General features: G+C 52.0%; 1 protein-coding gene across 19 annotated transcripts in view; it reads right to left on the bottom strand.

The window, feature by feature from the left end:
• The window catches only part of EPB41L2 (erythrocyte membrane protein band 4.1 like 2), a 141,924-nt gene that overhangs the window by 33,615 nt on the left and 89,735 nt on the right, over positions 1-18,574 (bottom strand). For all 19 annotated transcript variants that reach the window (XM_064170237.1, XM_064170256.1, XM_064170248.1 and 16 more), the window contains exons 7-12: positions 11,223-11,298; positions 7,445-7,663; positions 6,950-7,037; positions 6,426-6,578; positions 5,229-5,326; positions 52-224 (exon numbers count right to left, since the gene is read on the bottom strand). In XM_064170237.1, the coding sequence (XP_064026307.1) occupies positions 52-224; positions 5,229-5,326; positions 6,426-6,578; positions 6,950-7,037; positions 7,445-7,663; positions 11,223-11,298 (807 nt within the window). The remainder of the gene's footprint in view (positions 1-51; positions 225-5,228; positions 5,327-6,425; positions 6,579-6,949; positions 7,038-7,444; positions 7,664-11,222; positions 11,299-18,574) is intronic.

Consider the following 18,574-nt stretch of genomic DNA (forward strand, 5'->3'; position numbering starts at 1 on the left):
GCATCAGCAGGCTGACTGCTGGTGAGCTCAGAGTGAGAGCAGCCCCCATACCTCCATCCAGGCTCCTGGAGACCCTCTTGCTGGAGGTGCGCTGGAAGTGCGGGGCAGGCCTGTCGATGAGGCTGCTGGCCTGGCGCGACTGCGCCTGCGTGCGCCCGCTGTAGCGGAACTTGGAGCCCAGCGTCAGGAACTTGGCTCTGGGGGGCTGCTCCGGTGACACCAGTCTGAAACACAGCAGAGAGGAGGGAAGTCAGCTGCAAAGGCTTGATTTTGGGTACGTAATGAGGCACTGCAGAGCCGCTTCAGCTGCAGCAAGCTCGCACAGCTCCAGCTCGCCGCGCCTGCCCTGCGCACCAGCTCCGACAACTCTTGTGTGCCCTCAGTTACTGTTTGCAGCTGGACTGCTGCTGGTGGCCACCACACTGCCCACCTGGGATGCTCAGCTGTCACTGCCATCCTGCCTACAGTGCACTTTGTTTGGCAGAAGGCTGAGGCCTTTCCAGGCCTATGAACAGCACCTCTTGGTTCTCTCTACTTGCAGTAGAGGCTGCACATGCCACATCCCTCATGCACTCCGAGGTAACACTACAGCAGCTGCCACCCCTCAGTTAGGGAATGGCATCCCACAGCTACATGGAGAGCTGGATCAAGTGAAAAGAACAGACTGAGGTGGCTGGAGAGTTGCTAGCCAAGTGTAAGAAGTTTTCAACAACTCACTCCTCTCTCCACCTGCAGCTGCAGCAGCTTTTTGCCATCCCACATCTGTTGTCCCTTTGGTGCCAATGGGATGGCAACTGGGTCTGCTTTGCAGCCAGCTGGCATTGGCTGTGTTGGACATGAGGATTCAATCACCTCCCTGGGGAGCCTACTCCAGCCTTGGACAACCCTTTCAGTGAAGAAGTTTCATCTCCTATCCAACCCAAACCTCCCCTAGTGCAACTTGAGGCCATTGCCTTGCCCTGTCACTTGTTACTAAGGAGAAGAAACCAACACAACCTGGCTCCAGCCTCCTTTCAGGGAGCTGTAGAGAGTAATGAGGTCTCCCTCAGCCTCTGCTTCTCCAGACTAAGCTGGAGGTCCCTCAGCTGCTCCTCCCCAGCCCTGTTCTCCAGACCTTCCCCAGCTTGGTTGCCCTTCTCTGGGCCGGCTGCAGTCTCTCAGTCAGTGTCTTTCAGGACTCACCACCAGTGGTGAGTACAGGGGGAAAAATCACTTTCCTCCTGCTGCTGGCCACACACTGCTGATCCAGGCCAGGATGCTGGTGGCCTTCTTGGCCACCTGGGCACAATCTGGCTAAGCTTCCTGGCTGCTGACCAACACCTCCAGGTCTTTCTCTGCTTTGCCCCAAGCCTGAAGTATTCCTAGGGCTGCAGGACCCAGCACCTGACCTTGTTGGACCTCATCCCACTGGCCTTGGCCCATCTCTCCATGCTGTTTCCAAGAGGGTGCATTATGCATTAAGAGGAAGGAGGCTAAGAGGTTTTTTCCAAGGCTCTTTCTGTTCTTTATTTTCCAGTCTTGGCAAGGCTGCAGCATTAACTGCCATTTTTATCCTCCACCCTGCTGAGATAAACTTTTAATCTTTCAATGTGGAAAACCAAGAGGACTAATTACCTCCTTATTAAGGGCTTTTGAATGGGCTTTTTGTCCTGCAAGCTTTATGACACCAAATAAGTGAAGGCTACCATTTTAACATAATCTAGGGAGACACTGAAACATGACAATTTCCAGTAGAGCATCCTAAGCACCATTACCAGCAGGTTTCTGCAGCCATGGGTTAAAATCCAGTTACAGTCTAAAGTTTCCTTAATTAAAAGGTGAATGTAGATACATTCCAGTCACCAATGCCTCTTGGCTGTAACTGTCAATGTAGAATCACAGAATGCTTGGAAGGGACCTTAAATATCATCTACTCCAACCTCGATCCCCCACTGCAAGGCCATCTTCAACTAGATCAGGGAGCTCAGAACCCTGTCCAACCTGTCCTGGAATGTTTCCAGTGGAGCATCTATCATGGCTTTGGGCAACCACTGGGACAAGGGAGGGCATGGAGATGCCACAGAGAAGTCCACACTGAAGGCTACGCAGCAGGTCCGTGGCTGAGCAAAGACCATAGGCACAGATCCCTATTTTGGGGTACCCAGCCAGCTCTGCATCAGCATTGTGTCAGCATGACAGGGTCTGTATTGGTTTGGAGGGGGTTCCAGAGGAGGACAGTAGAAGCACACTGTATGAAAGAGCCCATCCCAGAGCCCCCAAGCTGCTGCAGGCAGGGGAAGCTCTCCTGTGAGGCCAGGCTGAGGAGCTGGGGCTGGGAGCTGGCAGCAGAGCAGCCTGAGGGCTGCCCTCAGTTCTGTGCTAAAGATGTGCAGAGCAGTGTGGGCAGGATGCAGCCAGGCTCTGCCCAGGGGTGGCCAAGGGCAGCACAAGGGGCACTGGGGGCAAGCTGGAGCAGAGGAGGTGCCACGGGAACAGGAGGGGAAACTTTGTCAGTGTGAGGGTGCTGGAGCCTGGAGCAGGCTGCCCAGAGAGGTTATGGAGTCTCCTGCTCTGGAGACTTTCAAAGCCCACCTGGATGTGTTGCTGTGTGCCCTGGCCTGGGTGCCTCTGCTCTGGCAGGGGTTGGACTGGCTGATCCCTGGAGGTCCCTTCCAGCCCCTAAGGTTCTGTGATTCTGTGAATCACTGCACAGCTTCTGGTAAGAAAAACGACTGGATTTTGGTGAATCATTTTGATACATAAATAAAGAGAGGAAAAAAGACCAAGCTCTTGGTGCCCACTGGGCAAACTAAATATCCAGGCTCTTTATACAGGATGGTCTGAAGTTTAATTTGTGTAATTTATCACAGTATCACAGTATCACCAAGGTTGGAAGAGACCTCACAGATCATCAAGTCCAACCCTTTAGCACAGAGCTCAAGGCCAGACCATGGCACCAAGTGCCACGTCCAGTCCTGCCTTGAACAGCTCCAGGGACGGCGACTCCACCACCTCCCCGGGCAGCCCATTCCAGTGTCCAATGACTCTCTCAGGGAAGAACTTTCTCCTCACCTCCAGCCTAAATCTCCCCTGGCACAGCCTGAGGCTGTGTCCTCTTGTTCTGGTGCTGGCCACCTGAGAGAAGAGAGCAACCTCCTCCTGGCCACAACCTCCCCTCAGGTAGTTGTAGACAGCAATGAGGTCTGCCCTGAGCCTCCTCTTCTCCAGGCTAACCAATCCCAGCTCCCTCAGCCTCTCCTCGTAGGGCTGTGCTCAAGGCCTCTCCCCAGCCTCGTCGCCCTTCTCTGGACACACTCAAGCATCTCAATGTCCCTCCTAAACTGGGGGGCCCAGAACTGAACACAGCACTCAAGGTGTGGTCTAAGCAGTGCAGAGTACAGGGGCAGAATGACCTCCCTGCTCCTGCTGGCCACACCATTCCTGATGCAGGCCAGGATGCCACTGGCTCTCTTGGCCACCTGGGCACACTGCTGGCTCATGTTCAGGTGGGTATCAATCAGCACCCCCAGATCCCTCTCTGTCTGGCTGCTCTCAGCCACTCTGACCCCAGCCTGTAGCTCTGCATGGGGTTGTTGTGGCCAAAGTGCAGCACCCTGCACTTGGAGCTATTGAAGCCATCCCCTTGGCCTCTGCCCATCTGTCCAGGCGGTCAAGGTCCTGCTGCAGAGCCCTTCTGCCCTCCAACCCAGCCACATCTGCCCCCAGCTTTAATTCCTGTGCTGTCTGAACTTCCCTTACATTGCAGGGTTTTCATGTCATTTGGGGAAACCTGAAACACTGCAAGAGACAACACAAAAAATGCTACAGTGTTCTACAGGCCATATGAAGAGATCTGGAAGCCAAGTGGTACATCCAGATTGAGTAGAGTTTCTTGCAGGCTTTACACAAGCTCTGCCAGCCTCTTGCACTGTAGCAACTGCCTTCTGCTTTTTTACCCTCTTGACAAAAACAGAGCTGGATTTGTTTTAGCACTTTTAAATCAGGCTGGGAGGTTCTGAGGATTTTCCATGTGGTGACAGCAGCTGAGCATATGACTTACAGAATGGTTCAGTATTTGTCACATCATTCCCACTATGATGTTATTCCTGCTTAGGATAAACCACTTCTGATTGGAATAAAACCCAATTGTTTTGATTATCTCAGAACTCCTCTAGAAAGATTATTTAATAGATCTTAGCACTCCCCACAACTTTCATATTTGCAAATCACAGAATGGGCTGGGCTAGAAGGGACCTGCAAAGCTCATCCTGTCCAACCCCCCTGCAGTCAGCAGGGACATCCTCCACTACATCAGGTTGCTCAGAGCCCTGTCCAGCCTCCCCTTGAGTATCTCCATGGAAGGGGCCTCAACCACCTCCCTGGGCAACCTGCTGCAGTGTTCCACCACTCTCATAGTAAAGAACTTGTTCCTAACATCCAGACTAAATCTGCTCTGCTCTAGTTTGAAGCCATTGCCCTCGTCCTGTCACTGCAGGCCTTTGCAAACTGTCTCTCTGCAGCCTTGCCCCCTTGGCTAAGGATTTGAGTTTTCCCTCTTCAGGTCCACTTTATTCGAGCTTGCCAGCAGAGGAAATCACTGCAGGAGTATTTGAAGAGCACTGATAAACACCTCACTCCTGACAGGGCTGTTTGCTGATTGTGGTAACAGACAGCAGCAGCCAAAGCAGAGTTCAAGTGTTACAAGAATAATAAAAGGGTGGACTATGCATCTTAATAAACTCAACTAATTAATGCAATCAATCATGAAGGAAAAGAATAATCCTCTACCAACATTTACAGTAGAAGGGGACCACAGCAACACCTCCAGGTGTGTTTGAATGCCTCCAGAGATGGAGACTCCTCCAGCTCTCTGGGCAGCCTGCTCCAGTGCTGTGTCACTGAGTCTCAGAATGGTAGGGGTTGGAAGGGGCCTCTGGAGATTGGGTCCCACATCCTCCTCATGTTTGTGCCTGCTACCCCTCGGCCTGTCACTGAGCGGTACTGGCCCTGCCCTGCTGCCACCCATCCCTGAAGTCCTGAGAAGCATTGTTTCAGAGTGAGCACTCTGAAAATGTCACTAAGGCAGTTCAGTGTCCTGGAGACTTTCACAACTGGGAACATGTGGTTAATGAGTGTCAGTGTCTTCAGCCTGAGCTGTTCCTGCCCGGGGAAATGAGAGGCAAAGATCCCTTAAAGCAAGGCCTGAGCACAGCTGGCAGGTGTGGGGGCAGCAGAGCACTCTCACTTACCTGAAGAAGGTATGGTGCTCCACACAGACCTTCCACAGCCTTTTAGCAGCACGATGGTTTGGCAGCTTGAACCCAATAGTGCTCTCAAACTGCTCCAGCTGGAAAGAAGCCACAAAGAAACGAAGCCATTTCCTTAAGCTGCCTCCTGACCAGCAAGTGGAGTTCAAACGGTTCCATTACTGTCACAAGCTGCAGTTCTCCTCTCACAACACTTCCAAAACTCAGTAACAAAAAGGAAATCAGAATTTCCAGCCTAAGAAAATGATACTTGTCAGGCAGCCAGGAAGGGCAATTATCACATTAGCACTTCCTGCCTGCTCTAAGGACTCTTTTGAGAAGTCCAACACTACTTTACAGTTCCTTGCAGATTTTCTGCCCCATGTATTTATTATTAAACTCCAGGAAATAATTGTCCTGCAGCTTGTGCTGCATGTCCTCCCTGGATGCAATGAGATCCACACTGCAGTACTGAGCTTGCCTGGTCTGTTTCACTGCACAATAGTTCCTTAGCAAGAGGATGACATTTCTGCCCCATCAGAGAGCTCAAGCACAATGGATCTGTGCTCTAACACTGACCAAACTACAATGTTAGTACTGCAATATTTGGCTTCAGAAGTCTCTTCTGCTGTATTTATACACACAGTAAGTGCTACCTCCAACATTTCACAGCATCACCTGTAAAAGCATTGCAGTGGTTGGTGTTCTGTTCTATGTGGAGTCACAAGGTGCTCAAATCCTAATGCCCCTTCCCTCAGCTACTCCCACAAGCTTCTAACAGCATTAGAGAAGAAAGCTGAGTCCACTCTTTCACAGCAGCTCACAGAAGGAGTTACCTTGTCCTCCAGGATGGCTGAAGCCTTTGGGTACAGCCTAGCCTAGATGTGCTGCCATTTAGGGAGCAATCAAACTCAGAGAAAAAGAGAAGCTGGCACATTACAGCCAGCAAGAAGCAGGGCAGTGTAACTGATTGTCCTTGGTAACAAAGCCCAAGATTGCTTTTCTGAGCAGAAGAGCAGAGATCTGCTGCTTTGGGCTTATGTCTCCTACAGACCAGCGATTCCTACTGGCAGGAGAATCTGAAGAGGACATTAAAACCTAAGTCTGAGAGGACATCTGGGGAGAAAGAGTGAGGCTGTTTCCCTGTTGCTGGATAGAAAGGAGCTCAGAAAAGAAAGAAGCCAGAAAGGGGCTACTCACTTCTGCTGGCCTGACTTTGATGTAGAAATTACTTCGCTTATAGGAGATCTTCAGGATCTTTGGCCAAGCGAAGCGGTTGATCCGGAGTCTGTCTTTGTAAATGAGCAGCCCGTTAGCACACACCCCCAGCATGATGTCCACACCTTCAGAGTCCTGCCACGGGTGAGACAAGGTCAGAGCGAGCAATTCTCACTGCCATATCTTCAGGGGATAAATCAGCTGGGACTTGCTCCATATTTGAAGCTGGGAGCCCCTGAAGTGTGATGTGACAGTGAGGGGAGGGCTGGAGCACCTCTCCTATGGGGACAGGCTGAGGGAGTCTGGTCTGTTGAGCCTGGAGAAGAGAAGGCTCCAAGGAGACCCTGTGACTCTTAAAGCAGAAATGGACAAGGGAAGGGCCTTGGACTAAGGAACGGCTTCAGATGCCACTGCACATCTCACTGAGGGCACGAAGAGCTTCATTATCTGTACAAATGATGCTCTTCAACACTAACCCAAGCCAAACCCAGCCCAGTCCCCAGTACCTTGGCGTGATGCAAATCCACTCCATACATGGAGAGTCTCTTAGCGTTTTCTAGGAACTGGGAATCCGCCTGTGCTGGAGTCAGGCCCCTAAAAGCATTGAATGAGCCTTGAGTTTGCTGACAAAGGAACTGAGAATCAGAACTGAGCGGAGTCTGCACTTCAGACACAGCAAACCCTCTGCTTGTTCGGCACCAGCAGCAACTGGACCTTGCAGGAAACGTTCTTTTAGAGCAGATTATATCCCCACCTTTGCTCTCCAGTGTTCTAGCTGTGCATGGCTTAGCCTAACGCTGGCGACCAGATCACATTTTCTCCAACAGCTCTCTTCCTAGAAGCTAATTCAAACTGAATGCTTTAAATCATGAAAGGCAGAGGCTGTAGTCACCCAGTGAAAGCTTTCCAAAGTAATGACAGCTCAGCTTAGCAGTTCTGCACCTGCTCTTCAAAGAGCTGACAGAACCATGGCAAAGCAGCAGCATTTCAGCTTCTCCCACCTGTGTGTTTTGTGGAGCTCAGCTACTTTCTCTTCCATTTCTTGAGTCTGGTTGGGTGCAAACTGGAATTCACTGATATAGTCACTGCGGTGCTCCTCCGGGTCATGGTCCCCCAGCTCAGCCTGCAGAGTGTAGGAGCCCAGGAGGGCATGAGTCACAAAGGAGCAGGGCAGGCGGCCGGAGACGATATCCTGGCGGAGCTGTAGGCACAAGAAATATCTGCAAGACAGGGGGGGACAAAAGCCAGAGCAAGACAAAACCAGAACAAGTGTTACCAGCAGCAAGTGTCTGAGAGAGATGGCAGAAGGCAGCAGCATGCAGGTGCCCATAGCAGTGTTTCACATTAACAGTGCACTGCTCATTCGTTGTGCCTTGCACTCTGTGAGGGTTACTGCCACACTTCAGTTCCCTCTGTAAGAATCAATGTCACTTTCACAGCAGTGAGGGGAGCAGGACAAACTCTGATTTCCAACTGGAATGAATGAATAACTGTGTCTAGTTTACAACAAAGGCTGACTCAGGATCTCCCATTGTAGCCTGCAGGTGCCTAATCAAATCCTCATGCATTTCCTTTGACATTTCCCCTTGGCTTCAGAACTGACTTTTTTATCTCCCATGCAGTTCATGAGCTAAGCAAGTTCTGTAGGACACAAGAAATGCTTTTTAGCACTGAACCCATAACTGCCTGCCTTAAACCATGTACGGATAACAGGTTACTATTGCAGGTACTGCAGAGCCTGCCAGTAATTTAACAAGTTAACAATCAGCAGACATGCAGTGCCAGCACAGACTTCAATGAAAATGAAGCCTGACAAGTGAAGCTTAGACTTTAAAGAATCAGCTTTAAGCTATAAGCATAAAAATGCTTTCATCAGGTGAGCACAACTCAAAACCCAACCAACTTGCTGAAGATATTCACACAGAACAGACAGCCTCTGCCCATGCTCTGTGTGCTATGGGTCTCAGCTCTTTGTGGGAATACACAGAACAGTAGGGGTTTGAAGGGGCCTCTGGAGACCAGAGAGACCAACCACCCTGTCAGAGCAGGGGCACCCAGGGCAGCTCACACAGGAACACATCTGGATGGGGCTTGAAAGTCTCCAGAGAAGGAGACTCCACAGCCTCTCTGGGCAGCCTGCTCCAGGCCTCCAGCACCCTCACACCAAACAAGCTTCTCCTCATCTCAAGGTGCAGCTTCCTGGGTTCTAGTTTCTGGGTTCCATTGCTCCTTGTCCTACCCCAGGACAGCACTGCACAGAGCCTGGCCCCTGCTTCTTGTCCCCAGCCCTCAGCTATTTGTAACCATTGCTCAGATCTACTCTCAGCCTTCTCTCTGCAGGGTAACCAGTCCCAGAGCTCTCAGCCTTTCATCCTCACACATGTTCCAGCCCCTTCAGCAGCCTGCTAGCCTCCCTTGAACTCTTTCCAGTAGTTCCCTTTCTCTCTTCAACTGGGGAGCTCGGGAGAGGGCACAACACTCAGTCGTGGTCTCCCTAGGGCAGAGTAGAGGGGGAGGAGAAGCTCCCTAGATCTGCTGGCAGCTCCTCTGAACGCACAGCACAGCTGCGCTCCTGTGCTCTCCCTCTGTGCAGCAGACGGAGCTGATGTGGTGTGCACAAACAGCCTCAGCAGTCTGCTAGCTCCAAAGCAGCACTGCAGAGTTTCAGTTTCCCATCACTCCTGTAAAAATGAGTGCCCCCTCCCTGCCTGGTACCCACTGCTGCTCTTCAGCAGCCTTCTACCCATCATAATCTAGGGATTGCCTAGCTAATACCTAAACCAGCTTTAAGCTCCTCTCCAACCCTACACATTTCATTCTAAGATTTTGGGGGTTTATTAAGGTCTATGTTTTTATCTACTGCCAATGTAACTGTGCTGGTTTGAGGCTAGTTGGAATATTTTAATGAGAGACATTAGATTATTGGCTGTGAAAGAAAAGTAAGGTCTATGTTAGCCACTCATTCTGCTGGGACATAAACAAAGCTAAGGACACAAAGCTAAGTCAGTCTCTGCCTGGCTCTCGCAGTATTAACTCTTCTGCCTGAACCTGCACATTCCCAGCTAATCATTCTGCTCCTAACACCTCTTGCTGACCTTTCCAGAGCACCCTGCATGTAAGGGAGATTCTCAGATAAGGGAGGTGGTGGACAGAAGGTGGAAGGGTGGTTGGGAGCCCCTCCTGAGCACTCTGGCTGCTGGGAGGGGCCTTGCACTTCTGTATCAAGTTGTGTGCTACTGTATGCAGCTGTAAATGTCTGTAAGGTATTGGATATATATGCTTGCAGTTGTCCTAAGCTCTAAAGATAAAGCTTCATTCCTTAACTCCCAGCCACCTGAGTTAGTCTGCCTAATCCAGTGTGTGTGAGGAACTCCAAAACCATCACAATAACATAACTACCTGTCCAGCAAGCCAGCTGACATCATGGCTGCAGCACCTTGGATGCCCTGAGCTTAACTCTGATATAAAAACTGCCCCACCTGCATTTCCTGTCTAGTTAAACAGCAGCCCAACCAGAAACCAGTGGCTTCTCTCAAACACGACTACTCCCATCAACCTCCTGCCCAAATCACATCCTCACTTGCTCACAGATTCAGAGAATGCAGCTGCAGTACCCTGCCATGGGCAGGGACACCTTCCACCAGCCCAGCTTGCTCAAGGCCTCATCCAACCTGGTCCTGAACACCTCCCTGGGCAACCTGTGCCAGTGTCTCTCCACCTCATGCTAAAGAATTTCTTCCTCACCTCCAGTCTCAATCCCTTCTCCCAGCTCAAAGCCAGTCACAGAATCACAGAATCACCCAGGTTGGCAGAGAGCTCCAAGCTCAGCCAGCCCAGCCTAGCACCCAGCCCTGGCCAAGCAACCAGACCATGGCACTAAGTGCCCCAGCCAGGCTTGGCTGCAACACTTCCAGGGTTCTTGTTGTGAAAAACTTCCTCCTAACATCCAGCCTAGACTTGCCCTGGCACAGCTTGAGGCTGTGTCCCCTTCTTCTGTTGCTGGCTGCCTGGCAGCAGAGCCCAACCCCACCTGGCTACAGCCTCCCTGCAGGCAGCTGCAGGCAGCAATGAGCTCTGCCCTGAGCCTCCTCTGCTGCAGGCTGCACACCCCCAGCTCCCTCAGCCTCTCCTCACAGGGCTGTGCTCCAGGCCCCTCCCCAGCCTTGCTGCCCTGCTCTGGGCACCTTCCAGCACCTCAACATCTCTCTGCAATGGAGTAGCCCAGAACTGGACACAGCACTCCAGGGGTGGCCTGAGCAGTGCTGAGCACAGGGGCACAAGAACCTCCCTTGTCCTGCTGCCCACACTGCTCCTGAGCCAGCCCAGGATGCCATTGGCTCTGCTGCCCACCTGGGCACTGCTGCCTCCTCTTAAGCTCCTCTCTCCCAGCACCTCCAGGTGCCTCTCTGCCTGGCTGCTCTCAGCCACTGTGTCCCCAGCCTGTAGTGCTGCTTGGGGTTGTTGTGGCCAAAGTGCAGAATCCTGCACTTGGCCTTGTTAAATCTCACTCAAGTCATTGTCCCTCATCCTACCTCTACAAGTCCTTATCAAAAGTCCCTTCCCAATTTATTTAATTCTTATCTCTCAAGTTTCTTCCTGAAATTCTCACCTTGCCTTTTCAACCAGAATCCCAAAAGCAATTGGTGTGAGAGCATCTGTAGTGTGCTACAGTAACAGCCAAATCTGTTATGGCACCCAGAAAGTGAAGAAGATATTTCACATGGCCTTCAAATTAGAGTAAGAGTGAATTTAAAGCTTGAATTCAGGAGCTCTGCATACCTAGTGATGTCTTCAGTCAGCTGTGAAGGGTCAGGAGGATAAAACTTCACATTAAAGCTGAATACCCAAGGCAAACCTAAACATGGAAAACATCTGGTCATTAATGCCAACCAGCTGAAGCAAAGAGCCTTTCTGCAACAGGCAGCCAGATATATCCTGAAGCACTGAAATCTGGAGGGAAGTGCTTTCCCCTCTCTCTTCACAGTCTGTTAGGAAGAAGCAAGGATTGCTTTCAGTATCAGACAGAAACTCACCTCTGCAGACAGTGCAAGGTTAGCTTTGTAAAGAATGGTTTCCAGTGAGTCACAGCAATATCAGAATCAGTTTTTACTTTGAAAACAACCACAATGTAGGAGCACTCTGGAGACACTCTGTGTTCAAGGACTCTTGCACTGAATTTGTGTTTATTTCCCACTCCTCCATGGCTGACAGTTGTAGAATCACAGAAGTTAGGGGTTAGAAGGGACCTCTGCAGCCCAAGTGCACACCACCCCCCACCAGAACAGGATCATCCAGGGCAGGTCACACAGGAGCACATCCAGATGGGTCTTGAAAGTCTCCAGAGAAGGACTCACAGTATGACAGTATCATCAGGGTTGGAAGAGACCTCACAGATCATCAAGTCCAACCCTTTACCATAGAGCTCAAGGCCAGACCATGGCACCAAGTGCCACGTCCAGTCCTGCCTTGAACAGCTCCAGGGACGGCGACTCCACCACCTCCCCGGGCAGCCCATTCCAGTGTCCAATCAAGATGCTATCCCTAGACAGCAATGTGCCTTGGTGGCTAAGAAGCCAATGTGATCCTGGGGTGCTCTAAGAAGAGTGTGGCCAGCAGATCCAAGCAGGTTCTCCTCCCTCTCTACTCTGCCCTGCTGAGACCTAACCTGTAATACTGTATTGGACTCCCGAGTGCAGGAGGAACAGGGATCTGCTGGGGAGAGTCCAAGGGAGGACTATGAAGATGATGAGGGGCCTGGAGCACTGCCTGGTGAGGAGATGCTGAGGGACCTGGGGCTGCTTAGTCTGGAGAAGAGAAGACTGGGAGGAGATCTAATCAATCCCTGAGGGCTGGGAGTCAAAAGGGACAAGACAGGGACAGGCTCTGCTCACCTGTGCCCTGGCACAAGACAAGAGGCAAGGGATGGAAGCTGCAGCACAGGAGGTTCCACCTCAACATGAGGAAGAACTTCTTGACTGTAAAGGTCCCAGAGCCCTGGCACAGGCTGCCCAGAGAGGCTGTGGAGTCTCCTCCTCTGGAGCCTTTCCAGCCCTGTCTGGATGTGTTCCTGTGTGAGCTGCACTAGATTCTGTGATCCTGCTCTGGCAGGAGGGATGGACTCAAAGATCTCCAGAGGTCCTTCCCAACCCCTAACATTCTGTGAGCCTGTGACCTCAGAGATTATCTAATCCAACCTCCTCACTATGGGCAGGGACACCTCTCAACTGAACTCAGCTGCTCAAGGCCTCATCCAATCTGGCTTTGAACACCCCCAGGGGGGAGTCAGTCACAGTGTCCCTGGGTGACTTATTCCAGTCTCACCACCTTCCTACTGCAGAACCTCTTCCTTAGCTCCAGTCTAATCCTGCTCTGCCTCAGCTTCAAACCATTCCCCCTTGGCCTGGCTTTAGATGCTGTAACAAAAAGTCCCTCTGCAGCCTTCCTGCAGGATCCCTTCAGGCACTGGCAGCAGCTCTAAGGTCCCCTGGAGCCTTCTCTGCAGGCTGCACCCCCCCAGCTCCCTTAGCCTGAGCTCACAGCAGAGCTGCTCCAGCCCTTGTGACTCTCCCTGTACTGTAACAGTGCAAGAGGAATACTCTGAGTGTAAAGCACTGGGAACTTGGCAAAAGCAGAACTTCCCCAATTCCAGCAGATTTTATTCTACAGTGCAAACATACACATGGACAAGTCTGAGAAAGACTTCTACTGTTGCATGAAGCAAATGCAGCTGTGCTTTGCCATGTCCTTTCCAAGCACAAAGCAGGAACACTGCACTGCAGATCTCCTGAACGTTCTGAGGAAATGAGAAGAGAAAGAATGCTCTCAACACTCTGTTTTCTTTCTCTTGCTTCTTTTCTCTTGGTGAAAGATTCAGCAAAAATACTCTTTGGTTAAAAGAAACAAAGGTGAGCAGCCCTTCAGTGCTGAGAACAAGTCCTCAGGAGCACAGGCTATGTGAGCAATTCCAGATGCCTCCTCCTGAATTCCACAGCTAACCCATGTGAAAACTCAAGCAGCTGTAGTTGAGTCTGTGCCAAGTGTTTTCTGAGCAGTTGCTAACCTGGGCAGGCTGCAGAGGTGTGCCCAGGTGAACCTCAGGAGGTTCAACTAGAGCAAGTGCAGGGTTCTGCACATGGGCCAGAACAATCCTCACTCAGAACAGGCTGGGGGAGGAGGTGACAGAAAGCAGCCCTGAGGAAAGGACTTAGGGGTGCTGGTGGGTGAGGAGCTGGACAGGAGCAAGCAGTGTGAGGCTGCAGCACAGAAGGCAAATCACATCCTGGGCTGCATCCAGAGATGTGTTCCCAGCAGATCCAGAGAGGGGATTCTGCCACTTTGCTCTGGTGAGACCTCCCCTGCAGTGCTGCATCCAGCTCTGGAGCCCTCAATACAGGGAGGACACGAAGCTGATGGAGCAGGGCCAGAGAAGGCCATGAGAGTGATCAAGAGGTTGGATCACCTCTGCTGTGAGGACAGGCTGAGGGAGCTGCGGGTGTGCAGCCTGGAGAAGAAGAGGCTCTGGAGAGTCCTTAGAGCTGCCTTCCAGTATCTGAAGGGGCTACAGGAAGGATGGAGTGAAACTGTGTGCAAAGGCCTGCAGTGACAGGACGAGGGCAATGGCTTCAAACCAGAGCAGAGCAGGTTTAGATTGGATGTAAGGAACAAGTTCTGCACCGTGAGGGAGGTGGAACACTGCAGCAGGTTGCCCAGGGAGGTGGCTGAGGCCCCTTCTCTGGAGATATTCAAGGTGAGGCTGGACTGGCTCTGGGCAGCCTGCTCTAGTGGAGGATGTCCCTGCTGACTGCAGGGGCTGGAGTGGGTGAGCTTTGCAGGTGCCTTCCAGCCTGGCCCACTCCATGACTCTGTTTTGCCTGCTGACTGACAGCACATTTATGCCTTGCACAGAGACCAGCAAGGCCACAGCAGAGTGCAGCCTATGTCTGTACTGCTCACTGCAGCATATTGTTCAGAGCTGCAGAGCAGAGGCATACAAACATTATTGTCCTCACACAATATCCATACTATGAGTGGCTGAGACAAAAACTGAGTAAGTGCCTCTGATATTTAAAATGATCTTTAACATTCAGCCCCTGCTAAGGCTTCTCTGTTTTGATGTTTAATAATATGGGCTATAGAAATGTCAGAAGCTTTTCCTAGCCCCCTTGTTACCTTCACAACGCTTCTGTGGCAGCTTTAGGCACATGCTTAGGGAAGAAGAATGCAGCAGACCCAAGCAGCTAGCAGCATGTAATTCATGAGCTTCACATCCCACCCAGACTGGGCAGTCACTGAGGGGGGGTCCAGTAAAGACTTTTTCTGCCTTGAGCTCATGACCATCTCCTGTGTCTCAGCTAACATTCTGGGGCACTGTGTGACTGGACAGATGCAGCTGGCAGAGGCAGATGTAGAAGTGGCTCATGAAAACTAAGAAAACTGCTTAGGTGATTTGTCTTAAACTGCCCTCAAGAAAACTCCAGGCACTAACAGATCACAGGACTGCTTCAGGTGGAAGAGAGCTCCCAGATCCAGTGCAGCCATCACCCAACAAACCATCTCCCACACTGCCATGTCCATGAGTTTCTTGAACCCCTCCAGGGACAGCCACTCCACCACCTCCCTGGGCACTTCCCAGGGCTTGATTTCCTCCAAGCTTGCAGGCTTGGCTGGAGGCCTTTGTCCCTGCAGTGCATTCCAGCACCTGCCAGTTCTAACCCTCTGCTGGTGAGGAACACACCTGAGCGTTCCCTGCTTACCTGCAGGTTGGCATAAGCAGGTTCCAGCTACAGACCCTCGCAGGGGGCCCTTACTGGGCCGCCTGCCTTACCCCCCATGCCTACACCCTTTCTCTACACCTTCAGCCAGGCCAGTTCAAAATGCAGAGTACAGACAGTCCTGCTGGGACTGATCCAGCTCACAAACTCACATGCCTCCAAACTCCAAAATCATTCCATAGTACTAGCAGACACAGAAGCACTTCTGCATCACTCTTCCCTGGGCACAGGTGCTCAGCTCTCCTCACCAGCTACACTCTGGGGTAGTTAACCTGCACCAAGATTAGCTACAACTTGTACAGATCTATAGCTCTTTACATGAAATAGGTGGACAGAGATTTCACCAGGCTGGAGGGAAGGGAAGCTATCCAGAGGGACCTGGACAGGCTTGGGAGGTGGGCCCAAGCCAACCCTATCAAATTCAACGAGGCCAAGTGGGCAGACTCAGAGCTGGACAAAGAGGGACTTGATGAGGTTCAGCAGGGATCAGTGCAGAGCCCTGCACCTGGGAAGGAAAATAAACTGCACCAGGACAGACTGGGAGGTGACTGCTGGAAGCAGCCTGTGGAGAAGGACCTGGGAGTGCTGGTGGGCAGCAACTTCTGCATGGACAGCAATGAGCCCTGGTGGGCAAGAACACCAAGAGTGTCCTGGGAGACATTCAGAAGAGTGTGGCCAGCAGATCCAGGGAGGTTCTCCTGCCCCTCTGCTCTGCCCTGCTGAGACCTCACCTGCAATATTGCATCCAGGTCTGGGCTCCCCAGTTTCAAGAGGGACAGGGATCTGCTGGAGAGAGTCCAAGGGAGGGCTGCAAGGGTGCTGAAGGGACTGCAGCACTGCCTGCTGAGGAGAGGCTGAGAGCCCTGGGGCAGAGAGTCTGCAGAGGAGAAGGCTGAGAGGGATCTGAGCAATGTCTGTCACTAGCTGAGGGCTGGGGGTCAGGAAGGAAGGGATAGAGACAGCCTCTGCTCACCTGTGCCCTGGCACAGGACAAGAGGCAATGGATGGAAGCTGCAGCACAGGAGGTTCCACCTCAACGTGAGGAAGAACTTCTGGATTGTGAGGGTCCAGAGCCCTGGCACAGGCTGCCCAGAGAGGTTGTGGAGTCTTCTTCTCTGGAGCCTTTCCAGCCCTGCCTGGATGTGTTCCTGTGCGACCTGTGCTGGATGCTCTGCTCCTGCTCTGGCAGGGCTGTGGGATTTGATGATATCCAGAGGTCCCTTCCAAGCCCTAACATTCTCTGTGTGAAGTGTAGGTCCTGCATCCAGGCTGGGGCAATCCCAGGCACAAATCCAGGCTGGGCAGAGAACGGCTTGAGAGCAGCCTTGAGAAGGACCTGGGGGTGTTGGCTGATGAATAATTCAGCATGAGGCAGCAATGGTTGCTGGCAGCCCAGAAGGCTCTAGGGAACCCTTAAAGCACCTGTGGTGAGGCTCTAGAACAGGCTGCCCAGGGAGGTTGTGGATGGTGTTCCAGACCACTGGACAGGGCCTTAAGCAACTTGGTCTAGTGTGAGGTGCAGCAAGTGAGCCCTGGATATTGACGGTGGAGCAGAACCATCTGCTTTGTGAGCACTGCAATCAGCCAGGCAGAGCCCTTCCCTAACTCTAACTTCTCTCAGCACTCCAAATCCAAGCTTCCAGACTTCCCAAGTGTTTCACTGCAAAACTCCTGTTACATTATTCTCACAGAATGGGGTTCAGGAATTTACTCCTCTGTGGTCTACTGTGCAGTTTGAAAACAGACCTACTGAACTACAGAGTTATTCTTCTGTACCCTCCTCTTTCCTGAGCAGCTGATTAGGCTGCAGAATACACCACAGAACCAATGCATAAAACCCCAGCAGCAACCAAAAAAGCACCAAAAAACCCCACCAAAACCAACAAAAAACCCACCATAAAATCATGGAATGGTCTGGGCTGGAAGGCACCTCCAAAGCTCATCCAGTCCAACCCCCTGCAGTCAGAGGGACATCCTCAACTAGATCAGGTCACCCAGAGCCCTGTCCAGCCTCGAGTATCTCCATGGAAGGGGTCTCAACCCCGTCCCTGGGCAATCTGTTGCAGTGTTCCACCACTCTCATAGCAAAGGACTTGTTCCTAACATCCAATCTCAATCTGCTTTGCTCTAGTTTGAAGCCATTGCCCTCATCCATTCACTGCAGACTTTTGGATACAGCCTCTCTGCAGCCTTCTCATAGCCCCTTTAGGCACTGGCAGGCAGCTCTAAGGTCTCCCTAGAGCCTTCTCTCCTCCAGGCTGACCAACCCCAGCTCCCTCAGCCTGTCCTCATACCAGAGCTGTTCCAACTCGTTTCAAGTCCATGTCATTTAGTTGGCTAAATATGCCTGCAAGTACCAAAGCCCTACCCAGCTACTATGCTGAGGCCCAGCCTGGCTAGCCCCTCTGGCTGGGTCTCAGTCCCCAGTCTGACCCACTGGATGCCCATTAACAAGAGGATATTGAGAACCATCCTCAGCACAAAAGAGAGAAAGGTCTAAATGCAGAGCCCAAGCTCTGTCACCAGCTGCCTTCCCTGCTGTACCATTTCATCTGTTCTAAGCCACTTCCAAAGGATTACAGAGCACTTCCTCACCTCCCCCAAACTGAACCAAGTCACAAGCACAAGAAGTTTACTCTCTCATTACTCCACTTACTCCTTTCTAAAAAGGCCATGGCTTTCCTGTCACCATAATCATTGTCTCCTCTGATGCCAGTGAACACAGCTGATCCCAGCCCTAGCCAGCCGCAGTGTGATTATATCCACCAGACACCATGGAATCCAGTGGGAGACTAAAGTGCTCTTTGGTTCTCCTCTCAGCCCCCTCTTCAGCATGCATTCACCTCCTGCATGTGCCTGTTCCTTCCCACGCCAGCTGTACTCCCCTTAGGTGGGCACAGCTGACCTCAGATAGACCAGACCAGTCCCATGCTGGGTGCAGAGATGAGCATCCTGGGTGCTCCAAACCATTCCCCCTTGGCCTGGCTCTAGACACCCTCAGCAGAAGCCCCTCTGCAGCCTTCCTGCAGGATCCCTTCAGGCACTGGCAGACAGCTCTAAAGTCTTCTCCTCTCCAGGCTGCACACCCCCAGCTCCCTCAGCCTGTCCTCACAGCAGAGCTGCTCCAGCCCTTGGCTCATCTTTGTTGCCTCCTTTGGACACTCTCCAGCAGCTCTGTGTCCTCCTTCTGCTGGGGATTCCAGAGCTGGAGGCAGGATTGGAAGTGAGGTCTGAGCAAAGCAGAGGAGAGCCAAGGGGCAGAATCACAGAATGTCAGGGGCTGGAAGGGACCTCCAAGCTCAGCCAGGCCAAGCCCTGCCAGAGCAGCAGCACCCAGAGCAGGTCACACAGAACACATCC

The sequence above is a fragment of the Pogoniulus pusillus genome, chromosome 33 (assembly GCF_015220805.1).
Source record: "Pogoniulus pusillus isolate bPogPus1 chromosome 33, bPogPus1.pri, whole genome shotgun sequence".
NCBI classification, from domain to species: domain Eukaryota; kingdom Metazoa; phylum Chordata; class Aves; order Piciformes; family Lybiidae; genus Pogoniulus; species Pogoniulus pusillus.